At 38.3% G+C, this 23858-nt stretch overlaps 1 protein-coding gene across 7 annotated transcripts in view; it reads left to right on the top strand.

Annotated features, from left to right (window-relative positions):
- Positions 1-22529, top strand: part of IKZF2 (IKAROS family zinc finger 2) — a 130887-nt gene extending 108358 nt beyond the window's left edge. For 5 of the 7 annotated variants that reach the window (XM_036421172.2, XM_036421171.2, XM_036421173.2 and 2 more), the window contains 3 exons: positions 7285-7422; positions 15393-15536; positions 18287-22529. In XM_036421172.2, the coding sequence (XP_036277065.1) occupies positions 7285-7422; positions 15393-15536; positions 18287-19011 (1007 nt within the window). In that variant the 3' untranslated portion in view covers positions 19012-22529. The remainder of the gene's footprint in view (positions 1-7284; positions 7423-15392; positions 15537-18286) is intronic. The other 2 variants (XM_036421176.2, XM_036421177.2) reach the window with 1 other exon arrangement.
- Positions 22530-23858: the final 1329 nt, after the last annotated feature.

The following is a 23858-nucleotide window of genomic DNA, read 5'->3' on the forward strand; positions in this document are numbered from 1 at the left end:
ATATAAAGAATAAAACCTTTACTACCTATATTAGTGCTATTGTAATTTGTTTTGTAGGTTTCACTAGGATAACTCTTGAAGTCACATATTTCAAGAAAACATAGGTGGACAAGACTTGGTTGTGCTATTTATCTGCATAACTGCCTATGAATTTATGCTAAACATTCCTACTTTAAAATTCTTTATGGCTTTTTTAATGTATTTTTCCTTTTGGGTAGGTATATGGAGTTCTTAGGAGTATAGGGGCAGGTATTTCTTATTTTTTAATTACTTATAATGAGGGATGGAGATAATCCTAGTTAGAGCTAGCAAATCTTTTTAATTGAATAGTCTTCAGGATTGTCACATTTTCTTTACGTCGTCTTCAATGTACAATTCAGTACGCAGGTCAGCAATCTGCAGCTACATCTCTGACAGATTATACTGGTAGTTCTTCCTTTCTTTGTGAGGTACAAGTGTTGGATTTTGTGAGATACAATATGTCAAAGAAGAGACTGTAAGTTAACTTTGAGATAATTGGGAACACAGACCCTGATCTTCTGTGTCACAGAGTCTTTAGTGTTACATATTCTTAGAATTATATTTTTAAGAAACTTTATTTCAGTTACCTGAACTGTGTGGGTAACTTACAAAGTTAGTGTGACTTTCTTGGTATTAAATAATTTTTTTAAAATATGGCTTTTGCTTCCAATCATAATGACAAATTTGGGATCAGATGAACCCTCCTGCCTTGAACAACTAGAATACCAGACAAACTATGTTCAGTGACATGTAGACATTGAACAATAGCCACTGTAGGACTGTGACCCAGGAGAAAAGAAAGCAAAGCCGGTGAGTTCTGTGATTACTCCCAGCTTCCTTCTGGAAGCCAGTTTCCAGGCCACAGGTCAGGACCAGCAGACCCAAGCAGAACGGGCAGTCTTGCTGAGTTGAGGAATCCAGAGACCTCTATATGCTCAGAGTGTGGGAGGCAGAGTGATGCAGGAAGTAGCTGCACAGAAAAAGCTCTGGAGTTCTGCAGAGTGCCCCTTACATCTTTCACAAAAACACTCGTGCTTACATGTATGAGGAAGCTGCTTAGGAAAAGAAATACCAGAAAGCATAAGGTCAAACACTTCCTGGACTTTATGCAGGACGGGGAATAGTTAATTATCCCCAGCCAGAATGGCAAGATTTTGTAACATGTAGGGCACTGAGTAAAGTCTTCAGAAGGTTATTATCTTAGTACTGGGGCTAAATTAGCCTTTATATTAAAGCATGCTCTGGAACTGTCTTAAAGCATAAAAGCAAATATCAAAAGGATCAATGATTCCAAGAAATGTAACAGCATAGCAGAAAAAAATACACTTTAAAGAGCTACAACAAATGAAAGAAATTTAGAACCCACTGAAGTAAAATCCACAATATCCAGAATCTCATTTAAAAATTAACAACGATGCAAAGAAGGTGGAAAATGTTACCCATAATCAGCAGAAAAATAAATCAATAGAAACAGACCTAGAAGTTACCAAATGATGAAAATATCAGATAAAATTGGTAAAACAGCTATTGTAAATATACTCCATATGTTTAATACTATAAAGGAAAACATGAACATGAAAATAGAAGTGGTATTTAGATGGAAATGTTTAGTATTGTTTACATTAGAAAAGCAGAGAGATCTCGAACTAATTAACTAAGCTCCCTTCTTAAGAAATTACAAAAGGAAAGCAAATTTAATCTAGAGTGTATAAAATAAGAATGATAAAGGCTGAAGTCAATGAAAGAGAAGACAAAATAATGAAATCAAAGACTGAATCAGAGACCTTAATATAAGAGCTAATCATACAACTTCTAGGAGAAATCGAGGAAATTATTCTGACATTGGTTAGTCAGAGATCTCTTGCAGAGAGCACAAAGAAACACAAAACACTGAAGAAAATATTGATAAATTGGACTTACTCAAAATTAAAACAGAAACTAAAAATAAAAAAGCAAAACACATTTATAGAAAATATTTGCAGAGCATATACCTAATGAAAGACTTGTATCTAGAATAAGTAAAGAACTCTTACAACTTAATAATAAAATTAGAAATAGTATAGTAAAAAAGGCAAAACAGCCGAATGGCTTAGTGGATAGAGCGTAGGCCTGCGGACTAAAAGGTCCCAGGTTCGATTTTGGTCAAGGGCATATACCTTGGTTGCGGGCACATCCCCGGTGGGGGATATGCAGGAGACAGCTGGTCGATGTTTCTCTCTCATTGATGTTTCTAGCTCTCTCTCCCTCTCCCTTCCTCTCTGTAAAAAATCAATAAAATATATTTTTTAAAAAGGCAAAATATTTGAACAGATAATTCACCAAATAAAATATGTGAAAATGTGAATGGCAAAAGATTAGTCTCATGAGATATTAGGACAACACAAAAACACCCTTCTGTACCACTGCATACCCACTGGAACAGGTAAAATAAAATACAAGCATTGGCAATACTATGTTGGAATATACATATTGCTTGAGGAGATGCACAGTGATATAGCCATTTTGGAAAACAGGCAGTTCCTTATGAAGTTAATCAGATACCTACCATATGACCCAGTGATTGAAAGAAATAAAAACACAGGCTTGCCTGCAAATGTTAGTGGAAGCTTTATTCCTAATAGCTATCAAGAATCAGCCCAAGCTAATGAATAAATAAGCAAACTGTGGTATATTCATAGGATGAAATACTGCTCAGCAATAAAAAAGTAACCAACTATCAATACATGCAACACCATAGATGAATCTCAAAATCATTATGTTGAGTGAAATAAGCCAGACACAAAATACTATATACTGCCTGATTCAGTTTATGTGAAATCCTTAAAAGACAAAACTGTAATGACAGAAACAGAACTGTGGTTGCCATGGATTGAGTGTGGGGAAGGGAACTGGTGCAAAGGAGCAAGAGAGATTTTTTTAGAGTGATAAAAATGTTCTACATTTTAGTTGTGGTTACACAACTATACACTCCAAACTTTTTGAAAATGCACTTCAAGTGGGTGGATTTTATTTTATGTAATTTTTTATTTTTATTTATACATCAATAAAGACAATTTTAACATGGATATGTTGCATTTTAGATTTCAGAGGAATATGCATGAGGCAGTACTTAGAAGGTATTTGGAGTTTCAAGTGCAGTCACTCAGCAAATACAGATTGAGTATCTCCTGTGTGTAATAACTGTCCCAAGCAGTTCACAATTGAGTAAAACATGACCCCTGTGCCTATGCCAGAACTCATTGTTTGGATCAGGGAAATAAACAGTTGCCCAATGGATAATTACAAAGCAATTAGCATGTGTAAAAGCAGAGCATGAACAGAATGCTGTGAAAATGCAGAGGAAAAAACTATGTCTTTGGGGTCACCATGATCATTCTTAAGAAGGTTTAAATGACACATGGAAACTTACAATTATGGGAAATTACTCCAGGCATAATTCGGATGTTTCATAGAAATGAGGGATTGATCCAGAGGGAAAAGAGACTGGAAACACAATCTAGAGGTACATATCCGGGGTGTCCCCAAAATATGTATCCGCACTTTAATAGCTGATAGCTCAGTTTTTAAAATGAAAGGTACTTTAATAAGCACTGCCTTTATAATTATTCACAGCGTGTGTATGCCTTTTGGGGACACCTAGAAGGAAGAGGTTGAGAAGCCCACAGCATCTGATCGCAGACACTACATAAAACAGGAGATTCAACACACACACGAGTTTGTAAAGACCCAAGAAGCAAGGCAGATTTAGGATTGATTCAAGTCCACTCTATCTAGTGATTCAGGCTATGGATGACTTTTTAAAATGCTTCAGTAATAACAGAATGAAGATGTTACAGATGGGGAGCATATATAATACTATTGATAAAAATGGTAGTAGCAAAATACTGGTCTGCTTCCATGAGTATACATGTTTACATGTTAATTCACATGTTTATAAGTAAGCATGGCACAGATTAACTCATCATAGGTAGAGAATAAATATTAAAAATGTTTTCATGGACTTGATTTTTAAGAAATATCAAAGAGATGACAGGAAATGGACTTGTGGAGGTAGTGCCATTAGATTTGGCAGGGATGGTTAATGATGTTTGAAAATAGTGTTCAAAAGACCTGTAAGGACATGATCTAGACTCTGAAGGCGCTGAGACTGTGAGAGCAAATAGGAAGAGAAGAAGGCAGTTCCGGGAAGTTCTGAAACACTGCCTCTCCTCCACTCCACCCTCTACCCCCATCATCTAGCTTCTGCTTATTCTTCAGTCATCAGCCTAACCACTCCCTCCTCAGGAAGACCTCCCTCCTCAGCCTTCACAGACTAAATTGAGTTTCTGTGTTAGACCAGCTCAGCATTCTCTTGTTCTGCAGAATCTACCGCAATTTGTAATACTCTGTGTATTTCCTAAATGCCCGCCTCCCTCAGCCAGCTGCCAGTTGCATGAGGATAGCCACCTTGAGATTTGCTCTCCATTTGACAACCCAGGCTCATCACAGTGTTGGTGCACAGTCAGCTCTTCATCAGTGGGTAGTAAATGAGAGGGGCAAAGTGGTGTATTTCCAAAGCAAATCAACAGGTAAAGTAGTGATGAGCTATCAAAGCACAACATGTCACCCGGTATGGAGATTGCTGGAGTGGGGTGCAGTTGGAGAATTAGGGAACGTGGGGTTACCATTTTTTAGAAAAGTTTACTCTAATTCCTTGGACTCACCAAGAACAAAGATGGGTTGAAGACGAATGAGTGATGTTTGATTTATTTTTAAATATACCTCTATTGACTTAAGAGAAGAAAGGAGAGGGGGAAAGAGAGATAGAAACATCAATGGTTAGAGAGAATCACTGATCAGCTGCCTCCAGCACATCTCATACTGGGGATCTAGCCCGCAACCTGGGCCTGTGCTCTGACCAGGAATGGAACCATGACCTCCTGGTTCATCAGTCTATACTCAACCACTGAGCCATGCTGGCCAGGCAAGAGTGATGTTTTAGTTATGGGTGTTTTTTTTTTTTTTTAAATCTTCACCCAAGGATGTTTTTTTATTGATTTTTAGGGAGTGGAAGAGAGAGGGAATGGCAGAGAGAAATATCGACATGAGAGGAAAAAAAAAAAAAAAATTGGTTGCCTCCTGCACAACAAGCCTTCTGACCAAGCCCTGGACCAGGGAGGAGCCTGCAACCGATATATGTGCCCTTGACTGAAATTGACCCCAGGACCCTTTGGTCCACTGAGCCAAACCGGCTAGCGCAGAGTGACAGGAGAAAATGGGAGGAGCTGAAATAAAGCAAATGGGAAGACTTCAGAAATGAGGGGAGTAATCAAGTGAGTCTTGAGAGCAGTATAAAGTATCATCTTTTTCTCCTTGTCAGGTGTGTTGGTAGTTTATAGAGGATTGTGAGCCAGGGAGAGTAAAAGGGAAGTACATTTTAGTTAAGGTGAGAAGGTACCAAGTTTGCTTATGTAAATAAGGGCAAGTACAGTAGACTGTGTTCACAGTTACACAGGTATCATAGGATGCAGTGCGACAGGAATAATAAAGAGGAAGAATAAGATGACAGAACGAAGTTGTAGAGGACAACTAATTTCAGTGCATCTGCTTAATAAGCATTCATTGCTTGATGGACTTTCTCGGTACAAATCCCTCACTTATTTCTAAAGAAACAGCACTAAAGAACCCAAAGCTGAGTAACAGTTACAGCAAACAAAGCCATTTCATTATGTGTAGCCCCCTGTCTTAGAATGTATTTGTGTTATTTGCATGAAATGTTGTTTTTTTTTTTACTGAAAGCATTTTCTTGTATTTTTTAATAGCTCTTACACAGTGATACCAATTCTGCACAACATACTCAGCTACCTGGTTTCGACTTCCCAGAAATTCTTGGCTCTGAATAATAGAAGTTACATTGGCTAGTATTTTTAGAAATGAGTAATCATGCCTTTGAAACTCTTTTTTTATTTAAAATAGTTTACAAAAAAAAAGTATAATAATGAAACAACTTAGTTCAGTTTATGTGCATCTCAAATACAATCTATTTTGCTTAAAACAGAAATCAGCACAGTGCAACTTTTATCTACCAATGAAAGCCTGGCCTTGTTACAGCATTGTAACCCCACTCATGCCCAGTGTCTAGCTTTGGAGGCTGGACTCAGGAATGCTCTGTTTGGCCGTGAACAAGAGCATCCTGTGGGCAAAACAGAATAACTCTTACGGGAGTCACAGAGAGCCCCTGACCTTGACTCCTGACCTTCACAGCCTTCACTCCTAAGGGCCAAGGCACAGACCACCTGGGGGCATATGCTTTCTCCTTATGGTTCAAAACCAAGGATCAGAGGGCTCTGTGATATCCAGGTGAATACTCATACATCAGAGCATGCCTCTTTCCATCAATGTGGTGTTTTTTTGGGTTTGTTTTTTTTTCTTCTTAGTCAATATTGTAAAGTGTTTTGTTTTGAGTTCTTTTAAGTGGTCATCCCAGTATTTTACCAGGTATACTGAAATACAGCTCTCTGTTCTATGAGGAAAAAAGCTACTTCCTGAATGTGAAATGTGTTGGAAAACATCACTACCATCATTGTATAACTAACTGTGTTAGGGCTTCAGTGGTTCTTGTTAATCCTAACTGAAAGCGCCCGGGAGGTTAATTCTTGGTAATGCAAAAACAGCGATGATGTGGGAGAATATGCTTTATCTGCTGCAGCGTTTTGCATGTGTGAGTAGCCGTTACCAAGGTGGAAAGAAAAGAGAAACCTTGCTTTTATCTGCACTTTTTCTCATCACTCCAATTCCTCTTAGTCTTCTTGGTACCCATGAATAATTTTCTCATTAAACAATGACATTTTGAGTTGTCACATTTTAGTTTCCTTCGGTAAGATTCTCTGCTCTTATCACTACCACCTCCAAAAAATAAAAGATAATTCTCGTCATGTATCTAGGGCATTCCTGATTTGTCTTGTGAATGAGTCAAAGCTGAGAGAATGGTGTGAGAAGTCACCGTTAAGTGTTAAGAGTCAGATAATTTGAAGACGGATCCTGGAGCAGACAGTCAGAGCATGAATTTGATTCAGTGTTTCCCCTATCGCCGAAGGTGCGATCCGCCTTATCTTCTTTCTGCCTCTTAGTCTCGGTGGAGATTTTATTATCTGAGCGTGTGGAGGAGGAAGAGATTTAAGTCTGAAAAGCCTAGAAATGCTTCCCCCACACCACCAGGAGCTAGCTATTCACTTTGCTCTGGAGGAGACGGCAGCACACACTCATCTCCACTTCTCTCCGCAGTGGGTAAACCTCACAAGTGCAACTACTGTGGACGAAGCTACAAGCAGCGCAGTTCGCTGGAGGAGCACAAGGAACGCTGCCACAACTATCTCCAGAACGTCAGCATGGAGGCCATGGGCCAGGTCATGAGTCACCACGGTGGGTAGACCCGGGATTCACAGTGTCCGTACCCCTCTCTCCTGCTTTTCGAGTTCTGTATGGGTGAAGTGGTTCTGTCTACCTCTCAGCATGGAGGGGGGGAAAATCTTACTTTCTTTAGAACAATTTTAGATCACATTAGCTTTGTGTGGCATTCTCTTCTTAAGCATTTGAAAAGAGTTGAGCTTTGGGACCCTTTGTAAACAAACTATATTGAATTTTTGTGATACTCCCCAGTCAGTCCTCATAACACGTGTTTGAGTTAACCTAATAATGGCAGGTGACCTTGAATATGCCAAAGGAAGGCAGTGCTTATTCAAATAGCTAGAGATGGTCCCACATAAGTCAACAGGCTTCCGGAAAGGTTTCATTAGCTACATGTGCCTTTCTTCTAGGTAAGTGATTGTGGATAGAATTGGAATTTTCTCCAAAGTGCCTGGTGAATTATCTTGGAAATTATTGATTTTCTTTCTGCAAGGGTGGGGCACAAATTAGATAAAAATTAGGCACCACTTCCATGCACAGAAATCAAAATCCAAGCAAATGATCCTTATCTCCAGAATCCACAGTAGCAGATGGAAGGCAGTCTCTAAGATTTATCAGTTAATAACTCTAAAATTTTATGTGGGTAAATCAGCCTTACATAAGAAAGTTGTTAAGTTCACTTTTTTAGATTTGGAGGCATCTTGTTTTGGCCTATTAATTATGTTTTTAATCTTATTTTCCATACAAAAACATATAAAAAAATCTTAACTTATTGGTATTTTTATATCTGTTATGTAAAAATATTTGGCTAATATTAAACAGAATAATTGGAGATTGCTATAGTCACCTTTAAAGTACAAATATCTATTAAGTGATTTATAGACAGCTCTGAGATGATTTGTGGTTTTTTTTGTTTGTTTTATATGGTGCATACTATGAAACAGTGTTTATTGGATAGCTAGTGATTATATGTTGTTGGCAATTCCTTTTAATTAAAGTATTTTGTTATCGTGAATAATTTAAGCATGTCTTTGCATTGAGGCCAGTTTATATAATATAAAGGATCAGATTTAATTCTATACATGGTTGCAAGTCCATTTTTTTTATTATATTGTTAATAAAAACAATTTAAAACCTCTAACTAAAACAATTTAAAACCTCTCTGTTTGAAGTCTTATCAAATTTGATACTGCAAGCTTGGATTACCTGGGCTTATGAGGGTAGCACAGGTTCCAGAGCAAAGAGGTTAAAGAGGTGTGAGTCCAGCAGACCTGGTCTGGCTGTGTGATGTCTGCGTATGTTACTCATCGTCTTGGCATGAGAATTAAATGCTATTGGGTGTGCAATAAACACCCAATAAATAGTTCTTTTTACTAGTACATTTCTGCGCATTAAATATTAAGAAGTAGTAAAAGTTCAATCCCCTTTAAAGTTAGGTTACTTGCTGGCATTAATTTGGGCACTGGAGGTTTCATTTGCCTATGAAGCACACTGTTTCTGTTTGAAGTACTGGTTGTAGAGGTGGCTTGAGGCAGGATAGCTTATAGAGGCTTGGGTGCATGCCAAAGCTTGCCACAAATTTCCAAAGACACCTTGTGCTCTTACTTTCGCCTTTTAGTGGCCTCGTATTACAGTTTTGACATTTGATTGGATTAGTGATTCTCCTAATTCACCTTTCTGATCATAGTTATTTATGAAACTCTAGGTCGCATGCACATGTGAATGAGAGGAAATCTCTCCAGAAGACTTTATATTGCTATAGGGAGATCACTCCACATAAACATAGTGGATATTTAACTATCTGTTGGCAGATTAACCAGTTACGGAGTAAGTGCTGACAAGCAGTTTAAACAGGTGTATTTTGGGAAGGGGGAAGTCTTATTTCTAAACAGCTGCAGCCTCAGCATCAGCCCCACTTTCCAGTTTGCTTATGTCTTCATGGCAAAGGCCCTTGGGGGGTGAGGAGTGGTTGAGGGAGACCCTCAGGTCTGGGAAGACCAGAGAAAAAGCCAAGGAGGAGGGGGTGGAGGGAGGTATCAATATCATTTATAGTCCCAAATATTTGTTCTTCAATATTGGATATTAATTTTACCACCTAAGATTACATTGGTAACATTTACTGCAGTACTTTTTCAAGGTGTGTTGTAATAATAATTGTTAGCATACTTAGTGGGTCATTGAATGTGTGAGGGTAGGAGCTAATAAATACCACAGGAGAGAAAAACATGGGTGAATGCTGCTAGAGTTCATCATGAACCTTGTCTCATATGCATTGCTTGGCCTATGTCTCCTTGTAAACAGAGCCGCAGTGAAATCATGTGAATCCCCTTCCCTCTCTTACTGGCTTGTTACATCTTCTCTATTTTTTTTTTTTTGTCTTTTCTTTTTCTTGTGGTATGGATGGCAGTTGCTATACTTATGGCTGCCATTAGCTCCTTTAAATTAATTACTATTCTTTATTTTCATATCTGACATTATGATATTTCCTAGCCTCTCTTTCCCAAAACATGTTCTTTCCATGTTGGTTCTTCTAGCGAGAAAGTGTCTGAAGTCAGAGCAGCATTCTTGAACTGTATTTGTGTTTTCTAAAGAAACATGGCACCCAGATAGCATATAGGATGGATATCTTGTTGGTATGTTAGGAGAAGCAGGAAGTGAGAATGCCACAGAGAAGAGGAATAGGCAGTAGCAGAAGATGAAGTTGGGGAAACCCTGAAGACATATTCAGGGGTAGAATAAAAACCTATTTAGTTTGATGGAAAGGGAAAAATAATGACTTATAGTTTTAAAGATAATAATGAATTTGGTTTTATAGCACATTATCTTATTTGAAAGTTATTTTATGCTAATTTTTAAAATTTATTTAGCTTGAAGAAAAAGCTTTAAAAATCAAAGTGTATAATTAAGTTTTCCCCTTGCCTAAAGACAAAAATGAAAGTGTAAACTGGAAAGATAGCTGACTTTAAAGAAAAAAAAAAATAAAGAATTTTAATTTATGATTTGAGTTATTTGGTAAAGAGAATTTCTTTATTGAAAGTATGGAGACATGTTGGAATCTTGTAAACCTTCTAATACACTTTTTCACCCTATTTTCATTGGGTAACATTTCCTTCATTAAGTCACTTGGGAAACATCCATTGACTAGTATATTTGTCTCACATCATAAAAGGTACTACAGATACAAAGTCAAATAAAAAGCAGTCTCTACCCTAAGGTCATTTACAAACACTTGGAAGGATCTGACCTGTAAACCTACAGTGAGAACACTGTGATAAGCATTACGGCAGCACACCTCTGGGTATCCAAGAGGAGCTTCTAGGGAAAGTTGTGTTGGAGTGGACTTCTGGAAGGAGAGTGTTTCATGCAGAAAGAACAGCGTGTGTGAAGACATGGAAATCTGAAAGAGCAGGGTAGGTTACGGACCTAGAAGCAGCCACGTATAATTAGAGCCCAGTCTGTAAGGGTCCAAAGCATCTGAAGGCGGTAAGGCTAAGAGACTTGGGCTATAAACAGGGAATTTAAGGGCCTATGTACTAAGTGAACAGTTGTAATATATCCTAAAACAAACAAACAAACAAACAAAAACATTACATCAAAATTTCATTACTAGAAATATGGGAGATAGATCAGAAAAGTTGACATAGAGGCAAATAGACCATTGCAACAGTCTACTGATTAGTTGTGCTTAGAGACCTACAATATCCAGAAAAGTCAGGTAATTGGGAGCAACTGTAGATGTACATTCTAAAACGCTTGGTCTCTCTCTCCCTCTCCCTTTTCCTCTCCCTCTCCCTCTCCCTCTCCCTCTCCCTCTCCCTTTCTCTCTTCCTCTCCTTCTCCCTCTCCCCTCTTTCTCCATATATATGGAGAGCTGGTAGACAGGAGGAGACTGGTTGAATGGACAAAATCTAGAATCTGCCACAATTATCTAGTATGGACGACCAGCTAGGTAGTGCTATTCACAAGAGATGGAAATTAGAAAAATAAGAGAAAGTTTGAGGAGGGAAATGGAGATTTCAATTTTTTGACACATTATCCTTTAAGTGCCTATTAGAGATAGCCAAGTGAATCTAAGAAGTCAAATATTGTATGTATAGCTATATATTAGATATAGATATATGTATATATATTCTTGATATATGCAGGTATATCAAGATCTGGAGAGAGCCCTCGCCGGTTTGACTCAGTGGATGGAGCCTCCGCCTGTGGACTGAAGGGTCCCAGGTTCAGTTTCAGTCAAGGGCACATGCTTGGGTTGTGGGCTCAATCCCCAACAGGGGGTGTGCAGGAAGCAGACAAATCAATGATTCTCTCTCATCATTATGTTTCTATCTCTCTCTCCCTCTCCCATCTTCTCTGAAATCAATAAAAATATTTTTTTAAAAAGATCTGGAGAGAGGGGTAGGGAATAAAGTCGTGGAAGCCATCATTACATAGATAGTAGCCTGAAGTAACAAGTTTTATAAAATTATATAGCTAAGAATATAGTGAGACATCTATAAGGTCAAGAACACATCAGGAATAAAAAAAAAAATTTTTTTTTAAAAGGCCATGAAGATGAGTAAGAGCAGAAGGCCTGAAAATGGAGTGATTTGACAGAAGCCAAAGCAAGTATTAGCACTGTCCAATGTTCTCAAGAAAATAGCTCAGATAACTGAAAAGTTTGTTTTAGCTTCAGCAAAATGGAGAAAATGTGAGAATATAGAAGATATCTGTTGTTTTTGCCTGCCCTTCATACCTTCCTCCTTCTTCTGATAACAAGACTTTCATTTCCCTTCAGAGAACTGTCTCCCTTTGCAGGAAGTCATGGAGGGACTGTCGGTCTAGGTGCCGAGCCTGCTACTGGCCACGGGATGGACACATGGCCTAATCTAGGTCTCTCAGATTGTGTATTCTTGGAACTTGAAATTTAAGTGGATTGTTCAGTACAGTAGCTCTGTATTGGGAAAACCATGGTTCTGTCTTTATGATTTATCAATGAAAGGAGATAATAAAATAATGCAAGCATAAATCTATGTTTACCCTGGTTATATCTTTAAAAATAACTCCAAAGAAGATACTTGGCTATGAAGTTTGTTCCAACAAGTGAAGTTAGCATGTTGGTATTTTCTTAGCCTAGAGGAATGTCTCACTGTGGGAGTAACCCATCATTGAGTTAACTAAATGTACTTCCAAGCATAAACCTACTTTTGCCAACCACCCTGTGTATCCAGAAACATTTTGATGAGATGCACAGATTCATGAAAGCAGAAAGTTCAGGTTAGTTACGTAGTTAAGAAAATGTATCAGACATTTCCCCAGTGGCAGACCATGTCGATCTTATTTACATAAAGTCAAAATTCGAATTACATATAAAAAGAATACTGTAGCATATTGGCTAAGAGCCAAGAGCCTGGAACTAGATCACGAAGGTTCAATTCATATCCCGTATTCCTTACTAACTGGATGCAGACCCCGAGGAAATAACATCACACCTCTGGGTCTTTGGTTCCCCACCTGTGAAATGGAGAAGGCAGTTGTATCTCAGGGGGTTACTGAAAGCATTAAATGAATTATTAAATGCAAATCCTTAACACATGTCAGCTCTCAGTGTTGTTGTTGTTATTGTTGTCAATATGGTAGAATCAGGATCAACCTCTGATCTATAAAGGACTTTTGCAATGCACAATTTAGACCAGAGCTCTGCCAAAGTCATTGTTTTCAGTTCACACGAGCTTCATTGAACTTGGGACAAATCATCTGAATTGAGGTGGATGTGGTATAGGACAGTTCCCACACCCAGGTTTCGTTTTGAATGTTAAATGTGTGCAAATATGAAAATTTAAGGTGAGACTTAGAGCAAAACTGCTAAGTTTTAGACTACTCATTTCAAAACTAATTAGTATATTCAATTTTGGGACAAACCCTGTTAACCAGTTTTTCTGTTTTTTAACAAAATTTACAACAAACTTTTTTTTTCTTTTCTCCTTTAATTTGTGATCTTGGTCTGTGACATATTTTCATCTTCAATTTATAGTTATTTGGTTTATAAGTACTTTCTAAATAATATAGCAAGTGCCCTAGAATCCACCCAAAACAAAAGTTTAAGATTTTGCCAAAACCGGTTTGGCTCAGTGGATAGAGCATCGTCCTGCAGACTGAAGGGTCCCGGGTTCGATTCCGGTCAAGGGCATGTACCTTGGTTGCGGACATATCCCCAGTAGGGGGTGTGCAAGAGGCAGCTGATCGATGACTCTCTCTCATCGATGTTTCTAACTCTCTATCTCTCTTCCTTCCTCTCCGTAAAAAATCAATAAAATATATTTTAAAAAACAAAAGTTTAAGATTTTGACAATAATCTGCAGCTAATTGCATGGTTCCCTACACGTCACCACTGCCATTCCACCTTCCTTTACCCCTCATTTAAATCTTCTATTTGCTAAACTTTTTAAGTTATTTTTTTCTTTTACAATTTTAGTTGTTTCTAAGATAGGACACACATAATGTAGGACATACTTTTTCCACCTGGTAATATTATTAATTATATATATAACAAACAAGCAAAGCATTTCCTTGTTTCTGAATTTATTCTTGGAATTATTTTTCCAAATTAACATCCAATAATTGTAGAATTCCTTGTCGTTAGTAACCGGAGGGTCTGTTATAAAACAGAGATTTAAGATTACATTTTTCTGGCCCATCTACCAGACTACATTAGGTTAATCACAAACTTTAGATTGAATGTCAATCTTTTTAAACATATCCAATTTAGGAAAACAATTTTATGATGCTATTTTTCTTCTTTTTTCAAAATATGCAACCTGTATTGCTTATTAACTAGGTCACCTGAATTGTGCACTGGATTTCCTTAAATTTCATCTCTTGCTTTCTCACTTTATTTTAGCTTTCGCCCTTATAAATGAGAATGCATTGTGTTTCACACAGTGAACTATCCTTTGCAAATGCAAGGAGCAGAATAAATCCCTATACTGTGCATGCTGAATAAGTAACGATATCCTAAGATATGAAACCCTTTGGTTTCCAAAGAGTATTGGCACAGGTACAATTGGAGAAAGCAACAGTAATCAAGAAGCAATAAGTTATGGTCTTTCCTACGAACGTGGTTTTAATCAGCTGATCTCAGTCTGTCCTTAGATGTTACCTAGTTAAATCTGTCCTTGGTTAAATGTTTTTTTGACAGCATTTTTATTCAAAAACAACTTTTACAAGTTCTTCATCTACACGATGCATGTCAATGAATAACATATGAGCCAGTATATTAGCCCATAGCAACTTAACGGAATGGGATGAAGAGGGAGCAGCATTGGAAAGTTTATGCCGAATGCATTAGAGCAGGTTAGTGAGCAAATATGCCATTTGGAAATGGATTCTTTTAACCTGCTGAAGAGCTCTTGTTAAAATAAATTACAATCATGAAGCAGCCAGCTTAGTCGGCATGTTCAGAATGGAATCTCCTTCAGAAGGCTCAAAGGGGCTACCAGCTCACTCAGCTCATCAAATAGAAAAATTGTTACAAGAAAATATATGGGTGAAAAAAAAGCACCCACCTGGTCAAATATTGTGCTGTTATTCTGTGTGTCTGTTGAAGTTTTTCTGCAAACTAGTGGACTTAAATTGTTTTTACAAAAATAAACTTCAAAAGCCTTGAGAATAGGGCAGTCTTAAAGTAGTATTGATTTTAATCACTGTTAAAAAACACTTTCAGGGGCATAAGATGAGAAGCAAGATGAACATGTTTGCCACCCATAATAGTGGCAACAGTTTATGCTGTTGATCTGAGAGAGACTCAGATAAAAAGCAATCCTCTGTGTGTGAGAGCAAAACTACCGGGGACTTGGAACACTGGAGGTTATCTTCGACTTGCTTTTCCTCAAGCATACCAGCTTATGTCTGTATAACACATGTTGAGATGGCAAACTCAGCTTTATACCTTTAAAAGTGTTGAAGAAATTATCAGATTGCATTTTTTGTATGGTTTCATATAGTACCTCCTATAGAAGATTGTAAGGAACAAGAGCCTATTATGGACAACAATATTTCTCTGGTGCCTTTTGAGAGACCTGCTGTCATAGAGAAGCTCACGGGGAACATGGGAAAACGTAAAAGCTCCACTCCACAAAAGTTTGTGGGTAAGCATTACAGATGCTTTTATTTCTTTAAAGAGGTGATTTCTAACGGGCAGAGACATGTTCCCGTGGATTGGAAGTAACCTATGATGCATTTCAGTTTGTAAGATAAACGTTAGTCTCTTCTCTCCATTATTCTTTTCTGCTTTATGCCACTCCGTGTGTATCATACTTGCAAGTGCATACACACACACACACACACACACACACACACACACACACACAGGCACAGGCACACACAGGCACACACACACTCAGAGTTAAGTATATGAGCTGAAGAAAGAGAAATAAAGGAAATACTGCTAGTAGTAAGTAGCTATCTAAAAATGGAATGATATACAAATTGACATAGCATGTAAAAATGTTCACTTAAATTTAAAAAAATGTTTAAGGGAAATAAGGTAGGCTATTAGCCAGTTTTGCGTTGTGTTTTAAAATTTTCTTTAGCACCAGGCCTTGAAGCTGTTTCTGCACATGATGTTAATGTGTTTAGTATTGGGTTTAGGATAAAGAGAAGCCTCTCTTTAAAAAAAAAAAATTGCACTAGAAAAATAATGCAGCAACCTACATTCAAGATGCTTCATATTTGGATCTTTGTTTTCACCCAGCCTATGATTTTGAACTGAAAAGATTAAATGTGATGTATTAGACTTCTCTTTTTCATTTGCAAGCCCACAGATATCCTTTGATCTACTCAGAGTGGGCATGATTCTGCATATTGTAAGTCATAAAGTATCTCTGAGCATTGAAAAAGCGCCTAATTTTTAAAGACCGTGTGAATTACAGAGATTCAAAGTGAAGAGTTGTCATTGATTGTATATGTAATATCTATTTTTATAAACCCTATACAGGATAGAACTTAGAAGTAATAAAAAATACTCTAATGGATTCTCACATTCTACTGTAAAAATCACGTGGAAGGTCTCTGTGAGTTGGATGGTGATTGGGAGAAAATCTTGGTCATTTCAGGGAGGAAAGGGTAACAGATTCTAGGACTCCAATAAGCACAGAACAGGTTTCCTTTCGCTCTGAAATTGAAGAACTAACAAATCACCAAAATATCGCTTTAAGGAAGCTGGAGAGATTAATGTCAGAGCTTATTGAGAGAAGGCTGAGGGCAGCCCTAAGGACCACAGTTCATATAGGTCAGTGGTAAGCCCTTGAGAGTATATTCGGAGGCCTGCCATGGGCCTCAGGGACTTTCCTTTCTGTCCCTTTCTCTTTATTTAAATGGAAGTTCATCTATTTTTAAAATTGACTTAACTTGATGGATGTCCATTAAAAGCCTATATCTCAACTAGACACTAGTGTAGTTGGGAAAATATGAAATATATTACTACGTTTTTCTGTCTTCTGAATTTATTTAGCTTTGCTTTTTGAAACATTTTTATTTTTTTATGACTTACAAATGCTATTCTCAATTTGATTTTATTACATTCCTTAGAAAGGAGGGACAGATTTTTTAATTTACATTTTGATTCTAAAGTAATGACTTCAGATTTTTATTAGGAATTTGATGGAGTTTTTTTTTTTCTTTATTTGGATTCTGCCTTAGTAGTAATAAATAACAATTGCCTAATAACTGTTCCCATGTCTGAAATGAAGATTTCATTATTCCACACTTAATATAAATTCCTGTTTACTGTGTCCCCCAGTTCATTACTGTTCTTTGACCTTGCCAAGCCCTCTCAGCCAGTGATCCCTGAGCTTTCTGCATATATGTTAGTCTCCTGTCATCCAAATTCTATTCCATGGCTCATTGCTTTTTCTACTCTGTTGCTAATATTCTGGACTCTCCTGCTTTGTTGTTCTTCTATCTCCTCCTGGTAAAACCCCACTGTCTAGTGAAGCCATATCTACATAGCTGCTAGTACTTTGGGGGGAAATCCCACAGCCTTACAAACTGCTGTCAATAAATATATTAATAACTGATCTCACACCCTAGCTAGTGTTGCTCAATGGATAGAGCACTGGCCTGCAGACTACAGGGTCCCAGGTTCAATTCTGGTCAAGGGCATGTGCCTTGGTTACAGGCTCCTACATGGCCCAGGCCATGGTCAGAGCTCATGAAGGTGGCAACACAATCAACGTGTTTCTCTCACATCAGTGTTTCTCTCTGTCTTTCCCCCTCTCTTCCACTCTCCCTAAAAATCAATGAAAAAATATTCTCAAGTGAGGATTAACAAACAGTAAATTGTTTTTTAATATATAGCTAAATCAACCAAATTAACCCTAATATAATAGTCAGGTGACAGATTTTATAACCAGATGAGTCTAGTTTTGCTTTTTTTTTTTTTTTTTTTCTTTGTGACTTGTTCACTAATGTTTAAAATATGCAAAAACAAGCATAGAAGCATAGTCTCTGACTTATTTTCATTGGTATTTTTTTTTCTTCTATATTTGCTGAGCTCTAGACAAGTGGAAGCTTTAATATTGAATGAAAAGAAGATTATACACTCACTTATACTTCTCAGGCTGGATGCATTGCAATGATGGCATTAGGACAAATACAAATGGCTTGTGCCATTTTTATGACTATTCCCCTTTGACAGGTTTAGAATGTCTGTGAGTCTCAGCAGAATTAAAGAGCCTACATACTTGGTCTAAAAAAAAAAAAAAAATAAGATATACCATTTTAGGAAACATGGATTTGATTAGTTGGTTTGTACTTTTATCTTTTTAACCCAACCAGTACTTTTATTGTTTCCTTCTTTTTTTTTTCCTTTTTGCTTTTCCTCCCCTCCCTCTTTCAGGGGAAAAGCTCATGCGGTTCAGCTACCCAGACATTCACTTTGATATGAACTTAACGTATGAGAAGGAGGCTGAGCTGATGCAGTCTCACATGATGGACCAAGCCATCAACAATGCAATCACCTACCTTGGAGCTGAGGCCCTTCACCCGCTGATGCAGCACCCGCCAAGCACAATCGCTGAGGTGGCCCCCGTGATGAGCTCAGCGTATTCTCAGGTCTATCATCCCAACAGGATAGAGAGACCCATCAGCAGGGAAACCTCCGACAGTCACGAGAACAACATGGATGGCCCCATCTCTCTCATCAGACCAAAGAGTCGACCCCAGGAAAGAGAGGCCTCCCCCAGCAATAGCTGCCTGGATTCTACTGACTCGGAAAGCAGCCACGATGACCACCAGTCCTACCCAGGAAACCCTGCCTTAAATCCCAAGAGGAAGCAAAGCCCAGCCTACATGAAGGAGGATGTCAAGGCTTTGGACGCCACCAAGGCCCCCAAGGGCTCCCTGAAGGACATCTACAAGGTCTTCAACGGCGAAGGAGAACAGATCAGGGCCTTCAAGTGCGAGCACTGCCGCGTCCTTTTCCTAGACCATGTCATGTACACCATTCACATGGGTTGCCATGGCTACCGGGACCCACTGGAATGCAACATCTGTGGCTACAGGAGCCAGGACCGTTATGAGTTCTCATCACACATCGTGCGAGGGGAGCACACATTCCACTAGGCCTTTCCATTCCAAAGGGGACCCCTATGAAGTAATAGACTGCACATGAAGAATTACTGCACTTACAGCCCCGCCTTCCCCAAGATGTTGACATACCTATTTTTTTTTTAATATTATTACTGTCATTAATTCTTTATTCTGTGGACGCAGTGTCTTTGCTCTGCCTAATTACAATTAGGAAGACACAGAAGGGACAGGGACAGGGGATCATGATTACTTGGCTTGTTTTGTGGGGGTTTTTAAGAGCAGTTCTTTTCTGCCATGCGTAGATATATACGGCATATCGTGCTTTGGGGGGGAAAAATCGATTGATTCCTTATAGATTCACCTAAGAGATTCTGATTTGCCACTGATGTTCAGGATTGTGTTTGAAGGCAGGAAAGGTTAGTATTCTGGGTGGGACACTCGCAGTTTAAAATGGTATAAGTAATTTAACGCTTCAAAGAAAATTTTGTTTTAAATTGTGAACTGCTTGGTTTTTCCTCTAGATCATGTATCAGAAACACATTGTTGCTTTCGGTAAAAACTCCTTGGATGGGTTGTTGTTGAGGGTTCTATGTTTACTTCCCCTATGGAGCTTATCACACAGGATGGCACATTGTACCTTAGAGCAAAGCTTTTCAGCTACAGGTAGTCAGGGACACCTCCAGTTCATCCGAGGTCCTGGGATCTTATTTTTCTAAACTAAGCACTGTTTTTTCCATAGTTTTGATGACTGGCATTTTATAGACACCCTGGCAGCCTTACTTTTAACACCTTTAATGAATAGTATTTTTATCTAGTTTTCAGAATAACATATGGTCTAAGAGTGGCTACGAGGCAGTCTGAAGTTTCCAGAAGGGGCCTCTACTTTTTCGTAAACTTGTTTGGGGAGTTTTCTTTTAACGTTGCAATGTGATGGCCGCATAGTATACAGATTTGCTTCTGAAAGAGTGCTTACCAGTGTCACTTTATCAGCACTTCATCAGTGTTAACCAGTCAGCAGAAAAATATAATTAGGCTAACAGTAGGGGGAAAAAACCCACTCAGAAATCCCTTTTCTGGTGTTTTTCTCTTTTCACTTGTGTTTTTCAAGCTGTGACCACCCAGTGTTCTGTCCATAGTCTATTCATCTTCTCTTCCAGCGGCAGATCTTACAGACCTTGCCACAGGCTGTGTCTTTCAAATTCTCCCTGGAGCAATTCCCTATTCAATCTGAATGTGGAACTTGCACCCCAAAGGTTACGGAATTAGGGCTATTTATTCTAGTATTTCTTCACTAATAACATCTACCACTTTCGGTGCAAGGAAAGGGAACTTCCGTGTCCCTTATATTTGGACGATATGGGCCAAACAGACAGAAAGCTTGTTTTCACAAACAAAAATGCTTTATTTAATCTCAGAGTATAGAATGGGACTGCACCTCCAAGGGAAAGTGACTGTGTCCAGCACTTTTTTGGTCTCAAAAACTTTCAACTTTGCGTTAAGTCCTTGTTCAGAAATGCATCTCAATTTCTTAGTACAGACTTTCTCTTCCCTTAGTCATACATGTTACCATAGTCCACATGCAGACTTCAGCTTCACGTGTGCAGGTGCTCTGTGTGTTCTTTGCAGTCCTGCAGCATTCGAGGGAAGCATCCTGGAGAGGGTGAGTCAGGCCACGTGGGGGACACCCTCGGAGGCAGAACTGGCTGCTGATGTCCAGAGAGGGCTCGCCTGCTGGTGAAGGGATTGTCCGAGAACCATTGCGGATGCTGACGTTCTGTTAGCAGTCCCTGATTGCTGCTCTAAAAACTATCATTAAATGCGATGCAGAAACGATGTTTCTTAGCACAGAATGATGTGAGAATTAGCGAGACTAGAGAGCGATGGACAGATAAGCACCTCTGGACTCGATACAGCTCTTTGCTCGTTTGCTGGCTTGCCATTTGCTTATTTAAGCAGCTTCTCAGCACTGGCAGCCAGGGCCGAGCAGCATGGTTCCCCCTGGGCCCTCCTCTGCTAGCCCCCGCTGTGGTTATTCGAGGAGAGACGTCCAAACCGCTTCCTTCGATCTAAGAGGATCACCAAAACAGAGGCGTGAAATGTTTTCAATAGAATGTCAACTGTCTTTTTTTCCCCCCCTCTTGCATGCTTTGGTACATTGGTGCATTAATACACGCTCAAAGCTAGTCTTTGAGACCCTCCACCCTCCACCCTATCCAATCATAAGTGATTGACATTTTATTTTTGCCTTTCCGTGGTAGGTAAATCATTTAAATTAGTGATTTTGTGTTTCACCGCAATTTAAAGAAACATTTGGATGGCAGTCAGTATGTTCATAACTTTGGCTGTGTGTGAGTTTCTGCTGGCATTGTCTCAATTTTCTTACTGCTTTCGATTAAAAAAAAAAATGTGTAAGCAATTATGTACCTGTTCTGGGATGAAACTGAATTTAGGAGATCTAAAGAGTTGTATAGTGCTCCACTGAAGACAAGACTCTTGCGCTCTCCTTTTCTAATTTTATCTTTTTAGGGATCTATTTTATCAAAGGGACTAGGTATTTATGCAAGTGCATTTGCTGCAAGTGTGTGCTTGTCCTTTCCCAGCCTCATGATGTGAGGAACAGAAAGAGGTAAAGATGGCTCAGGTGTGGCCGGGACAAATGAGGACAAGGTCGATTCCAGTGTGTAGGTGAGGAAGAATTCCCGCGGACACAGTGCTTCCTGGGAGATCTGGACTGCTCTATTTGCATTCTTCTTCTTCACTAAGGGAAATAAGCAAGGTGGTGGCATCTAAAAATAAGTATGGGGGTCAGACACCAAATAAATCATGTTTTATAGAACAGTTTTCTGCCCAGTTTATTCAGCTGAGATTTTACAATCAGAGTATTTAAGGGACATGAAAATGGGTTAGTTTCTGTGTTTTCCATGTTGGCAAAAATTCAGAAATTTATCATGTTGCATTGCCCTAATTTTGCCCAGAATTTTCCCTCCAGCCTCTTGCTGGAGAAACCTGCATCCTCTCTCCATTGGTGGTCAATCACTCAAAAAGCCATTCTAACCTGACTTTTTACAACAGTGCAAGTGACCAGTCAGCAATTGGAAGCAACTCTGAGTTGCTAAAACATTCCATTGAGAATATTCTGGGCTACAAAATGGGAGAATAGAGACCAGGATTTAGATTTAGCCACAAAGTGGAGAGTTTCTCCTACATACCTACAATACAAGCAATTAGGTATCACACAGACACTCTTTCAAAGAAAATTTATGAAAAAAAGCAATTAGAGGGGTCGGCTGTGTTGCAAGAGCTTATAGAGAGCTGACTACTGTCAATGCCTGAGCTTTCTTCTTACCAGATCTATTAAGAAATATTAAAGAAGTTACTAGTATGTCTCTAGGACTATTTGGCAACTATTGAAAGTTGGGTCTTTACTATCTACTTCAGAAGAAATCAAAACAGTAAAAAAAAAAAAAAAAAAAAAAAAAAGTAGAGATTTAAAGCTAATTTTATATCATCTCCAAAGGGAAGGAAACAAATTACTTTTGGATAGGAAGATAGAGAAAAAAGAAGTTCTCAACTGCTATGTGTTGACAGATGGACAAAGACAGTAATATTTTAGTGATCTTGGTATTGTTTTATGTCTGTGCTGTACACCTCACACAACCACCACCTGCAGTCTTTCTGATATTTTATGTAAATATTTCACAAGATTTATACCAGTGAAGGCATTTCAATGAAAATTGCTTTATTTATTTTCCACTGTTAATTCATTTTCTCTCCAAAATCATTCCTTAAAGTAGAAAAAGAAAAGGCTGCAAAAATACAAACAAAAAATCCGTATGGCCTTAGTTTCAAGACAGAGCTTAGATGATAAGATCCTGGCTGTTATTTTTCAACTTTAAAGTGTTCATTAACAAGAAGGGACATTGTGTTGGTGATCATCTTTACCGACATTTTCTAGATGATTGCAGCAAATGTTATTTTCTGAAGACTATTCTAGAACAGGAATTCCCAAATGCACAGGAAAAAAAGAGTGGTGGAGAAGTTGTAGTTTGTATTGATATATAGAAAAGTTACCTGAGAAATGTTTTTAAACCTCCATTTTCTGCAAAATAATTAAGACCAGTAACTGGTCTCCGAAGATCCTGAATTCAATGTATTAAAAACTTAGAAAAAATTTTATATTGGTGCCTTTTTAAAACGCATTGAGAGAGTGTTGATTCGCTGTTGTACCTCTACAACACTTTTACTGTGTATTTTTTAAAATCACTTAAAATTGAGCACTATATAATTTATCTTCACGTTTTTAGGACAACACTGTTACAAGAATTTTCAGTACAGAGACTTCTAGCTCATCCGTGCAAAGTCAAAGAAACTTTTGAAACCAGATTTTGTCTTTTTAGTTAAATAGTATTTCTGAATGCCATTACAAGGTTATGCTGGTGAAACATCAGGTAGATGGAAATGTTAGCTGTGAGTTGCATTACGGTATGTGTTTTGTTCTGTTTTAAGGAAAAATAAGTTCTGATAATCATGCAAGGCATTATTGGTGGGATTTTTGCTCAATAAAACAGAGTATTGTTTGGAATTTCATCTAAGGACTAGTTTTGTGCTAGTCTCAGGACCTCAGTTTCTAATCTGTTAACGTTTAATGAAATAATGTAAAGAAGCAGGTAGTTAGTTCTCCTTGAACAAAACAAAACTGAATAGTCAGGTCACACTGTTATTCTCCAAAGCATAATCTCAAGTGGTTTCCTACCATGATTGTGCATTACTTGCAAGGAATGCAAGGATATGACAGCTTTTCAAAACTAAAAACAATAGTAATAATAAGCTGCTTGTTATACAAAGCAAATGTCATATGACCAAGAAGCTGTGATATGCTA

Source organism: Pipistrellus kuhlii, unplaced genomic scaffold, assembly GCF_014108245.1.
Source record: "Pipistrellus kuhlii isolate mPipKuh1 unplaced genomic scaffold, mPipKuh1.p scaffold_m20_p_7, whole genome shotgun sequence".
NCBI classification, from domain to species: Eukaryota; Metazoa; Chordata; class Mammalia; order Chiroptera; family Vespertilionidae; genus Pipistrellus; species Pipistrellus kuhlii.